At 37.2% G+C, this 13411-nt stretch overlaps 1 protein-coding gene across 1 annotated transcript in view; it reads right to left on the reverse strand.

The window, feature by feature from the left end:
- The window catches only part of LOC111143066 (sperm associated antigen 17), a 262265-nt gene that overhangs the window by 110245 nt on the left and 138609 nt on the right, over positions 1-13411 (reverse strand). Inside the window, exons 25-28 of the mRNA XM_022496516.1 lie at positions 6091-6266; positions 5713-5715; positions 3897-4020; positions 1862-2040 (exon numbers count right to left, since the gene is read on the reverse strand). Of these exons, the coding sequence (XP_022352224.1) occupies positions 1862-2040; positions 3897-4020; positions 5713-5715; positions 6091-6266 (482 nt within the window). The remainder of the gene's footprint in view (positions 1-1861; positions 2041-3896; positions 4021-5712; positions 5716-6090; positions 6267-13411) is intronic.

Here is a 13411-nt window from a genome sequence, read left to right on the forward strand (position 1 = left end):
GCAGACCTCCAGACTAAGCACAAAGCATATTTTAGGATGGTAACTGTGGAGCTCAGAGACTATAGCTCAATAACCAGCACCATAATATCATTCATGGTTTTCCATGTACTTTCTATGTTGTTTCTTTTCTTTTTATATCTTGTCTTTTATTGGACTGACTTGAGTTTTTATTTTTTTGTATTTATTTGTTTTATTTTTATTTTCTCCATTCTGTGCAACTAGAAAATTACCCGCCCTATTTCAGCTTATATAATAACTACATTTAAAATTTTATCACATGTTTAAATGTTTAGTCTCTATCAACGTCTGTCTCTAGTATGTGTCTTGTCTATAGGTATCATCAATACATCTACCTGCATCAGTATCTATAGCCTATCAATGAACGTATGAACATGACAAAACCCCCCACCAGCACTGCTAATGAGAAATCTAATGTCCATTCAGTTTTCATTCTATAGGAGGTAACTGGTTTCTTTAAGGAAGCTTTTGGTATTGTCTACCTGTGCAGTCCCCAAATTGCACTATGACGTGATGATCTTTTAAAGATAATTAGTATCAATTCTGCTTGGCACTTGACTGCCCTGTTTAATCCAAAGTTTGTTTTTTTGTCTCTTTCTTTCTTTCTCTCTCTCTCTCTCTCTCTCTCTCTCTCTTTCTTTCTTTCTTTCTTTCTTTTTTTAACTCTGGGAAAATTCCCTAGATTATTTCTTTCATTATTTTCTGTCTTCACTCCCACTATTTTCTTTTTCTGGAGATTGTATTTTTCAGATCCCTTTTCCATGTCTCGTAACTCTTCTCTTCCCCATAATCCGCTTCCCTGCCTTAATTTTTCACAGTTGTTTTTTTTTTTCCCTCCTTTAAGATTTTTAATTGAAGTATATTGACATACAATATTGTATTAGTTTCATATATATATGTATATATATATTGATCACTGCTACACGGTGATTTGACACCCAATTATGTCAAATATATTGTGTTTAATATCTAAGAACTCTTTATTTTGTCCACAGTAACTTTTTTTTTATTGTTATTTTGTAGACTGTTAACCTCTCAAGTCTCTGCCTATGTTACTTTTACTCACCTTCAACTTTTTGTTTAACTATTTATCCTTATTTTTAGATGCTATTTCTTTAATTTTTTGATTATTCTGTAATTTACTTTCATGCAGTTGGTTTTTCTCTAAGGTTGATGATTCTTGCGTGCATGGTCATCGGTCCCCTTGAGAATCCCTTTTCACTTCTTGGTGGTGTATCCTCTGATTACAGAAACAATTTCCCAGTAATTACTGGGGAGGTATAGAGCAGGCCATATGGCTTTTGGATATTATGACTTCTGGTTCTCACCCTCCAGGTAGTAGTGAGTTAACTGGGCACACTAACTTAATTGTCTGGGTGCAGAGCTCCCTCTGTGAAATGTCTGTGTTAGAACTGATTTTTAATTTTGCTGCAGGTTTTCTCTTGCACTTGCTTTAAACTTTGCTTTTATTTCTCCATTGGTCTGATCTCATCTGACTTGCATTTTCTAGAAATTCTCCTAATCTTCTGATCCACTGATGGCCCATTTTGTTGTTTTCCAGTACCGTTATGAATTTATTATTTAAAAGTATTTTTAAAATTATTCTCAGGTGCCTTGAGAGGGGGAGGAAGTAAACACTGCATTTAGTCCTGGATCATATATAGAATAAGTCTGTTTGTATCCTATATTGCACAGAAAACAATACTAGTCTCCATTTGTCATTTTAAGTGTGACTCCATTTTCAAATGAGTTGTCCCTCTTGCCTACGATAACACTGTTCTTTTCCCCAGCTTGTTTGTACTTCGCAGCAAGAAGGAGTGTTATTTATCTAACATTCCGTTACCTGTGTAGATCCATCCAACATGTATTTGACAACAGTGCCTTGCCTTGTGATAACTCTTGAGGCCTCCTGATCCACAGGTGGCATCACAGTTTTGTGGAAATCATAGTGCTTCACCTTCTGGGGGTAGCTCTGCCGGACCATGATGTCCCAAGTGGGTTCCTCATCTACAACATTCTGATCTTAAAAAAAGAAAAGAAAGAAAGCCTTCCTGTGAACTGAGCAATGCTGTGTAGCTGGCGTTTTATCTTTTTCCTTATTTTTTTTTATTCTTCTGTCTACATGTGAATAATAGGGCAGTTTTCATAACCTGACAAATGGCCCAGAGCACTGGTGTTTTGCTGCCTTGTTATAGTCAAGTGTAGTGAATAAGGTCATCTACAAGTACTTAATAGGTACCTTCTCCATGTATAGTCCATTCTTCTAAGGAATTCCAGGATATCCCTGGCAAAATTAGGAAGGAAGCAGAGTTTTGCTGTCGTAGATGTTCCCTTTTCTCCCTGTGGGTACTTTTTTCTCGCCTTTGAGTAAGCTCTTGCCCCTGCATGCACAACGCTGTTCTGGGGTTCCCTGGTTGTCAGGAGCCCCAGGGGAAGTTACTCAGGCTTGCCCTTCCTAAATCATTCATCACCTTTCAAAGTTAACATAATCCCCTCATCTCTAACCAAATCCAGATTTTTCTCAAGGTTCTATTCTTAGTTAGCAATCAAGGAGAAAAACACCTCATAGGTTCCTTCAAAAGAAAATATTATCATTGAGAATTTCTGGCATACAGTAACTATTCAGTTTTTGCTAACTGAATACTTTCCTCTTCTCAACTTACAAAGTGGTTTATCAACATGTAATGATGGCATTTCAGGGACTATATTGGGCTGTTAGAAAAATATTTTGGAATGAGGGCCCTTCATGATACCCTCTAAGTCACAGAAGTATTAGTAACAATAACATTATAAACATTTACTGAGATGTTTACATATGTTAAATGCTTTGTATATGTATTTTATTCAGCCCGCTTCAACAACCCTTTAAGAGAGATAATTTCACTTTCCAGAGTTTCACATGAAGAAAAACAAAATTAAGACAAACCAGACCAACTGCAGCCCTTAGCTTCTTTTCATTTAGGTGGCAAGTAAACATGACATTGAATTAGTTTTCAATAGGCATACTCTTTTTCTTTGATAGATACTCTTTTTTCAAATGTGGTGTACATAAGGAACTATAATAAAGAGGACATTTGGTTGTGAATTAAAGTCAGGATCCACTGGTACAACAAAACTTTTATCAGATGAAGAAACATGGTCCAGAGATAGTAAGCAACTGAAAGGGACATATATATATCTCAAGTCCCAGGCCAGTGCTTGCTTTGTTTCATCTGCTAATTCTACTGCAAGAGTGGACCTCCATATCAGTGATATTCAAATTCAGTCACTAATGTGGATGCCCCATCATGTTAATTAAAGAGGTCCTACTTGTACTTACTTAGTCATCTTAATGAGTTAGAGGCCATGTACAAAAATAACAGACTTTATAAAATTACATTCTAATATCTGGGAACAAGATTGATATCCTTCAACCACTTAACCTGTACTTGCCTCCACTTACTTTTTGCTCACTGTCTTTTGATTTGATCAGACCAGCAAATCACTATACCTGTGGCCCTCTGTAGAGCCAGAAAGACAGGGTCCCACCCCATCAAAGTTGTTAAGAGTCCACCAGCCTTGCCATCACTGACCAAGAATGACCTTTAATTTCTGCCACTTAGGAACTGAGTGACCTGGGGAAGTTAATGAACCTCCTGAAGCCTCGATTTATTTTGTAAAATGGAATTATTAGAACTTAGTTTACCATATTTGTGGATTTTTATATATGTTAAGTACTTAGGGCTGGGGGCTCAAAAAATGCTAGTCATCGTTATTATTAGCCTATTGTTCATTATCAACATGTTTAACTGGTATGAAAATACACACGTTTTCAACGGTGATTCAACTGTTTTCTGTCTGACATTTGCCCCACCCCCTCCCACCCCATGCTGGCTAACACTCACCTGTAGGCTCTTGCCCAATGAAGGTCACCAGGAGTCCATTGGGGCAAGACACATTTAGGTTTTGGAAGGTAGGAACATAAGGAGTTTCTTGCAAAACATGTTCTGGTTCTACTTCTTCCTGGAAATAATTTAACAATAATTGTTTGTAATTTTCTAAATGAGCTACTGATTTATTTTGACTAAGCAAGCATTTGCTGAGTGCTTAAGATATGACTTGCCCAGGACTGGTGGGCCCTGCAATTGAGCCTGTAAAGATGCATGAGGCTGTACTTTTGTGTAATTTATATTCTGTTCATAGAATGGCACACAGACATGTGAAACAATTAAATTATAGTACCAAACTGTTAGCACATCTCTCCTCCCACAAACGAAGACATCAAAATTAATCAGAATAATTAGGAAAGGATCATGGAGGAGTTGGGGCTTAAAGTAGGCCTTGAAAGATGCCTCTGTATGCAAGTGTGGGGTTAAGGGCTGACCTATGTGCCCTCTACCGACTTGGTATATCTTTTAAAGTTTGGGTGTTAAAGATATTATGCTATTAGGAAATGTGTCATTATTTTTCTCTAATAAGCATTATTTTTGTAGTAAGTAAAAACAATTAAAAAGACATAAAAAGATTATTTATAAACTAATGAAGTTTGGGTGTGTCTACTTCAAAAATCCTAGTTCATTTTATGCTAACTATGCTGAGTTCCTTGTTTGGTTACTTGGACCCCAAAATGAAAGTTATTTAGTTACTTCCAACCAACCCCTCATGATAATCATTTCAGTTTTCCAGTTGGCTCTCTTTTATTAGCCTCTAAAATCACCCCAACTGATACCCTGTTGCTGCACCTGTAGTTTATTTTAACTAGTCTTGTGCTGTGGATCACTTAGGTTGTTCTGCCTTTGTTACTAACAAATAATAAATTTGGAATAGTTAGCCAAAAGTCAATTAAAAACAAAAAGTAATGGGCACCTGAGTGGCTCAGTCAGTAAAGCATCTACCTTCAGCTCAGGTTATGATCCTGGAGTCCTGGGATTGAGCCCCATTTTGGGCTTCCTGCTCAGTGGAGAGACTGCTTCTCCTTCTGCCTCTTACTTCCCCTGCTTGTGCTCTCTCTCTCTTTCTCTCTCACTCTTGCTCTATCTCAAATTAATAAATAAATAAAATCTTTAAAAGAATTAAACACAAAGCAAAATTAAGAGGAAAAATTATGAAGTTCTGTAAAATGAACAATAATGTTCAAAGACATGAACCTGCCATGACAAATTTATCATTACACATAAAATCAGTAATTATCTCCCACGCTTCTATTATTGTCACTTATTAAAAATTATGGGAGAACTGATTGGTTATCAGATTGCTTTCAGTAAATTAATGAATTATCTAAGGTTATTCTGCTCAACACTGTAAAATTTTTACTTAATAAGGGTCAAGTACCCTGATTGAGAAAAGTCATCCAGTATAGCTAAATAAATATGGTGCAGAGGTTAAGTAACGTACAAACACCAGAACTTTTAGAGGGCCAAGGTCTGAAATCAATAGCTCTGGTCACTTTTTAATATTTTTTTCTTCGAATAAGTTGAGAATTTGTACACTGTACAAACTGTACAGCTCACCAAGCAAATTTTCAAGATTTCATTAGTGATTTCCTTCTTGTCTGTATTCTTTTGATCTGTATTCTGGTATTAGGAACACATTTGGAATCAAAGCCTCTGTGAGTGTCTGCATTTGGTGGTATTGGAAGTAGAGGGTGAACTGCTCTTTAGCCAGAAGCCCTGTAGCACATCAATATCTAAGGCCAAATCTACCAAATGGAAGTACTTCCTATTTAATTTGAAATGTTCTTCTTTCAATTGTTGCTTATCTAACAAAACTAAATAAAGTATTTAGAGAATGGTAGGAACATAACCAACCAAAAACAAAGAACCAGAGTGGAAAAAAGGGTGAGCTCTTCATTCTGAGTTTAGAATGGAAGACCTGAATCAGTTTGTACATGACAATATGTCTCCTGGTGTAGGGATCCAACTCCTGTGTACAAATCTCTTCTTTTCATTCAAAATTGAAACTTCAAGGAATGTTAATACATCTGCACAACAATATACATGTACTGAAATGATACTGTTGGTGTAACTCATGATTTTAAAAAAGTTAAAACTGAGGTAGAAGTAGGGTTTAGGAATCAATGGTAAGTCCATGTACCTTTTTCTCTTCTTCTTTTGGGTGTTCCTCTTCTTTAAGAGATTCTTTAGGTTTTTCTTTGCCTTTTGTTTTTCCTTTCACTTTGCTTTGAGGAACAGTCACTATAAGAGGAACTACTGTTGTAGTAAGAGCTGATGGGATACTCAACATTGCTTCCAAATTAGGATCCTTATCCTCTATAACAGGAAAAAAGGAGAAAACAAGTAAATTGGAATTCATATTTTATGTTTGTTAAATAAATATATAAATGTTTACACCACAAACATGTTTCCATGCATTTATACCAGCTGGCAACAATTTTTACCTTGCTGAAAATGATTTTTCAGTCACATAAATTCCAGGGGTAATATAGTTGATTTAAAAATGAGAATTATAGTTTAAAAATCTGAGGTACTTAATATTTTGATATATTTGATTGAATCATTATTTCACATGTTCTTGCCTTCCCATCTAGATTATGAACTCCTAAAGATAGTGCAACAACCATCTGTTTGAGAAATATTTTTTGAAAGGTTCCTATATGCAACATGTTTGGAACAGTGGGCAATAATGACAAAATATATATAAAAGACCCTATGAAACCAAAATATTTTAATAATAATTATACTCAAATAGCTTTAATACAAGGACATATTAAATAGGAAAATAATAAGGGATACAAAAAAAGAAATTCAGAAAAGAGGTTTTTCTAGTTGAGTTGATAAAAAGAAGTTTTAGAAGTTGTAAAAGATTAATTTTATTCTGTATCTAAAAATATTGCTGGAATTCTCAAAAGCAAGTTGATCTCTGAAGGAATTTTGTCACAATCTTCTGAGCATCACTGGTGTGTTAAAGGAATTCTATTCTCCTCTGGGTTCCAGGATAATACTCTCCCTGTATTTCCTCTTCCTTCTCTGAACAATTTTTTTCTGTCTCCTTTACTAGTTCTTCCTCTTTTGTGAATCCTTAAATGTCATTAGATTCCAGGGGTTTTTCCCTTTATGCTCACAGTGGATGTTCTCAACTCTGGCTGCTTATAATGATAACTCATTGAATTTTTTATAAAAAGCTCAGGCCCCCATCTTGACCCACTGAATCACACTCTCTAGGGATGAGGCACAGGTATTTATATTTATGAAAAATCACACATGATTGTGATACAGTCAAAACTGAGCACTTTTATTATGTATAGTAGATCTGAGTATCTCACTCACTACTGGGGCTCTAACTCTCATCTGCATGCTGATGACTCCAAAATTTATATCACAAGGCATAACCTTTCTTCTCAGCATCAGATTAATATGTCCAACTGCCTTTCTATATCTCTCCCTGGTTGTGGTACTGGATACATTTCAAACTCAGTAAGTCTCTCTTCTGCTAGGAAAGGAAAGCCTCCTATGTACTTAATCTCATTTAATGAGCAATCAAGCATCTCATTTCCCAAGTTAGACAGTGAGGTATTTGCATTTTCTCTTTTTGACTGACCTCATACATCCAACCAGTCAACAAGCCATCAGAAATTTCTCTTGAATGATGCCTCTCCTACCTGTTCCTAACTTACCTCATATTCTCATTGATCTTTTACTTGATTTTCTACAACAAGTTCCCAAACTGGTATGGGACCTCCAACACTGCCATTTCAGTGTACTTTCGAAACTATCATAAAATTATATTTCTAATATGAAATCCAATTATATCACTTCTCATCCTTTATTTAAACACCTCTGATACTCATTGATCTTATGGGGCATTGAGTACTGACATTCCACCACTCCAACCACACTCAATTTCTCTCATTTCTGTAAAGATGCTATGTTTTTACACAATTGTATGTTTATACACAATGGTTCTTAATGTCAAGAATTCCCTTTCCTTGTTGCTTTGTCTGGATAGTTACCATTCATCTCTAAAATCCCACCTCAGATACTATACTTTCTCTCTGAAGTATTTTCTAACTGTTCCCAGTACTATGTTTATATATAATTTCTAGCAATTCAGCAGTTATTTATTTATTCTTTTCCCATTAGACAATGAGTTTTTTAAAAAAATATATTTATTTATTTGAGAGAAAGAGAGAGAGAGAGGAAAAAAGAGGGGAGAAGAGGCAGAGGAAGAGGGAGAGAGAGAATCACAAGCAGACTCCCCACTGAGTGTGTAGCCCAATGTGGAGCTTGATTTCACAACCCTGAGATCTTGACCTGAGGTGAAATCAAGGGTCAGGTGCTCAAATGACTGAGCCATCCAGGTGACCCTAGACAATGAGATTTTTGAATAGATGTGCCATGGTTTTATTCATCATTGTGGCTCAGTGCCAGCAAGATTCCTCACCCATAGGAAGTACAGTATATAAATAAGTGAATGGCATCCAGTTATAGGGAGCTGGAAACTCCTCCCTCTCATCCCCATCCATCTACTCATTCAGTAAAAATTTATGGAGTACCTACCACCATGTACTATGAATTGGATAACCAATGATGAAGACTACAAGGAATTTGCAATCGGTAGATCAAATGAAAAAACCCTCAGGTACAATGTCATGTGTTAAGTCTGTGATAAAGGAAATACAGTGCTCCATGGGAACCTAGAAGAAGGACATCTAACACAAAAGTTACTCAAATACTTGGAAGTTAAAGAGCATCCTACTAAAGAATGAATGGGTCAACCAGGAAATTAAAGAAGAATTTAAAAGATTCATGAAAAGAAATGAAAGTGAAAACACAACTGATCAAAATCTTTGATATGCAAGAAAGGCAGTCCTAAGAGGGAAGTACATAGCACTACAAGTCTTCCTCAAGAAACAAAAAAGATCTCAAGGGGCACCTGGGTGGTGCAGTGGGTTAAGCCTCTGCCTTCAGCTCAGGTCATGATCTCAGGGTCCTGGGATCGAGCCCCATATCAAGCTCTCTGCTCAGCAGGGAGTCTGCTTCCCCCCCCCCCCCCCCCCCGCCTGCCTTTCTGCCTACTTGAGATCTCTGTCTCTGTGTCAAATAAATAAATAAAATCTTAAAAAAAAAAAAAAGATTTCAAATACACAACCTAACCTAACCAAACATCTAAAGGAGCTGGAGAAAGAACAGCAAATAAAGTAGGAGAAAAAAAAATAATAAGGATCAGAGCAGAAATCAATGAAATAGAAATCAAAGGAACAGAAGAACGGATCAACGAAACTAGGAGATAGTTCTTTGAAAGAATGGATAAGATAGATAAAACCCTGGTCAGACTTACCAAAAAGAAAAGAGAAAGGACCAAAATTAATAAAATCATGTATGAAAGAGTAGAGATCACAACCAACACCACAGAAATACAAATAATTATGACAACATATTATGAGCCATTATATGCCAACAAATTAGGCAGTCTGAAAGAAATGGATGCACTTCTAGAGACATAGAAACTACCAAAACTGAAACAGGAAGAAACAGAAAACCTAAACAGATCCACAACCAGCAAGGAAATTGAAGCAGTTGTTAGGGCCAATTTAATGTTAAAACCTGTTTAACTATTAGGGCCTGCTTAGCCAGAGCAACTCCATATTGCCTAGGTAGCCATATTGTTGTTTACATCCATGGACTTCATTCCGGGAATAAATGCCCCAGTAGTTCCTGGTATGGTTCCAGGTATCGATTCCGGGAGTAAATGCCTTAACAATAAAAGCCACATACCTTGGGTCTGCGGTTATGCCCTATAAAACCAGCCTGTGAGATTGGGAGGGGGCGCTCTCTTCGGAGGTGGCCCTGGCTGGTCAGTCTGACTTCTAATGCTTGGCATAGAATAAAGCTTCACATAACTTTTACTTTGTCTCAGTCTCGTTCCCTGGCCGGTCAGTCCAACTTCTAATGCTTGGCATAGAATAAGGCTTTGCATAACTTTCACTTTGTCTCAGTCTCGTTCCTTTGATAACGGACCCCAACAGCAGTAATCAAGAATCTCCCAGCAAACAAGAATGCCAGTCTGGACAGCTTCCACGGGGAATTCTACCAAATATTTAAAAGAAGAATTAATACCTATTCTTTTGAAGCACTTCCAAAAACTGGAAATGGGAGGAACACTTTCAAACTTGTTCTCTGAGACCAGCATTACCTTGATCCCCAAACTAGACAGAGACCCCACCAAAAAAGGAGAATTACAGACCAGTATCCCTGATGAACATGGATGCCAAAATTCTCACCAAGATACTAGCCAATAGGATCCAACAGTACATTAAAAGGATTAGTCACCATGACCAAGTGGGATTTATTCCTGGACTGCAAAGTTGGTTCAATGTCTGCAAAGCAATTGGTGTGACACACTACATGAATAAAAGATAGGTCAAGACCATATGATGCTCTCAATAGATGCAGAGAAACCATTTGACAAAGTACAGCATTCTTTCTTGTTTAAAACTTGTCACAGGGTGGGGCACCTGGGTGGCTCAGTGGGTTAAGCCTCTGCCTTCAGCTCAGTTCATGATCTCAGGATCCTGGGATCGAGCCCCGCATCGGGCTCTCTGCTCAGCAGGGAGCCTGCTTCCTCCTCTCTCTCTGCCTGCCTCTCTGCCTACTTGTGATCTCTCTCTGTCAAATAAATAAATAAAATCTTAAAAAAAAACCTTGTCACAGGGTAGGAATAGAAGGAACATACCTCAATATCATAAAAGCCATCTATGAAAAATACCACAGCAAATATCACCCTCAATGGGTAAAAACTGAGAGCATTTTTCCTAAGGTCAGGAACACAGCAGGGTTGTCCACTTTCTCCATTACTGTTCAACAAACCACTAGAAGTCCTAGCCTCAGCAGTCAGACAACAAAAATAAATAAAATGCATCGGAATCAGCAAAGAAGAAGTCAAACTCTCACTCTTTGCAGATGACATGATACTCTATGTAGAAAACCCCAAAGACTCTAACCCAAAATTGCTAGAACCCATACAAAAATTCAGCAAAGTGTCAGGATATAAAATCAATGCACACAAATCAGTTGTATTTCTATACACTAACAATGAGACAGAAGAAAGACAAATTAAGGAGCTGATCCCATTTATAATTGCACCAAAACCCATAAGATATCTAGGAATAAAACTAACCCAAGAGGCAAATGACCTGTACTCAGAAAACTTATAATGGATGAAAGACCTCAATGTGAGACAGGAATCCATCAAAATCCTAGAGGAGAACACAGACAGTAACCTCCTCAACATTGGCCACAGCAACTTCTTTCATGATACCTCTCCAAAAGCAAGGGAAACAAAAGCAAAAATGAACTTTTGGGACTTCACTGAGCTAAAAAGTTTCTGCATAGCAAAAGAAATAGTCAATAAAACTAGAGGCAACCCACAGAATGGGAGAAAATATCTGAAAATGACATTAAAGATAAAGAACTGGTATGCAAGATCTAATAAGAACTTCTGAAACTCAACATGCAAAAAACAAATAATCAAGTAAAAAAATGGGCAGAAGACATGAACAGACACTTCTCCAAAGAAGACCTACAAATGGCTAACAGACACATGAACAATGTTCAACATCATTAGCCATCAGGGAAATTCAAATAAAAACCACACTGAGATATCACCTTTCAACAGTTAGAATGGCAAAAGTTAACAAGGCAGGAAACAACAAATGTTGGAGAGCATGTGGAGAAAGGGGAACCCTCTTACACTGTTGGTGGGAATGCAAGTTGGTACAGCCACTTTGGAAAACAGCATGGAGGTTCCTCAAAAAGTTGAAAATAGAGCTATCTTATAACCCAGCAATTGCACTACTGGGTATTTACCCCAAAGATACAGATGTAGTGAAAAGAAAGGGCACATGCACCACAATGCTCATAGCAGTGATGTTCACAATAGCCAAACTGTAGAGGGAGCGGATATGCTCTTTGACAGTTGAATAGATAAAGAAACTGTGGTTCATATATACGATGAAATATTATTCAGCCATCAGAAAGGATGAATACCCACCATTTGTACTGACATGGATGGAACTGGAGGGGATTATGCTAAGTGAAATAAGTCAGGCAGAGAAAAACAATTATCATATGGTTTCACTCATGTGTAGAACATAGGGAATAGTATGGAGGACATTAGGAGAAAGAAGGTAAAACTGAAGCGGGGGAATCAGAGGGGAAGATGAACCATGAGACACTATGTATGGACTTTGAGAAAAAACCTGAGGGTTTTGTGGGGGGGAGGGATGATGGGTTAGCCCAGTTATGGGTTTTAAGGAGGCATATATTGCAATGGGCACTGGGTATTATACACAAATAATGAATCATGGAACACTATATCAAAAACTAATGAAGTAGTGTATGGTGACTAACATAATAAAAAAAAGCTATAGAACACTCATGAAAGAAATTGAGTAAGACACAAAGAAATGGAAAAACGTTTCATGCTCATGGATTAGAAGAACAAATTTGTTAAAATGTCTATGCTATGCAAAGCAATTTACACATTCAATGTAATCATCAAGATAATACGACACTGGTACAAAAACAGACACATAGATCAATGGAACAGAATAGAGGACCCAGAAATGGACCCTCAAATCTATAGTCAACTAAACTTCATCAAAGCAGGAAAGAATATCCAATGGGAAAAAAGATAGCCTCTTTAACAAATGGTGTTGGGAAAATTGCATGGCCACATGCAGAAGAATGAAACTGGACCATTGTCTTACACCATACACAAAAATAGACTCAAAATGAACAAATGACCTAAATGTGAGATAGGAATCCATCGAAATCTTAGAGGAGAACACAGGCAGCAACCTCTTTGACCTTGGCCACAGCAATTTCTTGCTACAAACTTCTCCAAAGGCAAGGGAAACGAAAGCAAAAATAAACTATTGTGACTTCACCAAGATAAAAAGCTTTTGCACAGAAAAGGAAACAGTCAACAAAACTAAAGGGCAACTGACAGAATGGGAGAAGATATTTGCAAATGACATATCAGGTAAAGGGCTAGTATGCAAAATCTATAAAGAACTTATCAAATTCAACACCCAAAGAACAAATTAATCCAATCAAGAAATGGGCAGAAGACAAGAAGAGACATTTCTCCAAAGAAGACATCCAAATGGCCACCAGACACATGAAAAATGCTCGGCATCATTTGGCACCAGGGAAATGCAAATCAAAACCACAGTCAGTAGTCAAAACCACACCAGTCAGAATGGCTAAAATTAACAAGTCAGGAATGGATAGATGTTGGCAAGGACAGGGAGAAAGGGGAACCATCTCACACTTTTAGTGGGAATGCAAGCTGGTGCAGCCATTCTGGAAAAGAGTTTCAAAAATTTGAAAGTAGAGCTACCCTACAACCCAATAATTGCACTATTGGGTATTTACCCCAAAGATACAAATGT

Source organism: Enhydra lutris, unplaced genomic scaffold (genome assembly GCF_002288905.1).
Source record: "Enhydra lutris kenyoni isolate GAN:26980312 unplaced genomic scaffold, ASM228890v2 scaffoldscaffold9, whole genome shotgun sequence".
Classification (NCBI taxonomy): Eukaryota; Metazoa; Chordata; class Mammalia; order Carnivora; family Mustelidae; genus Enhydra; species Enhydra lutris.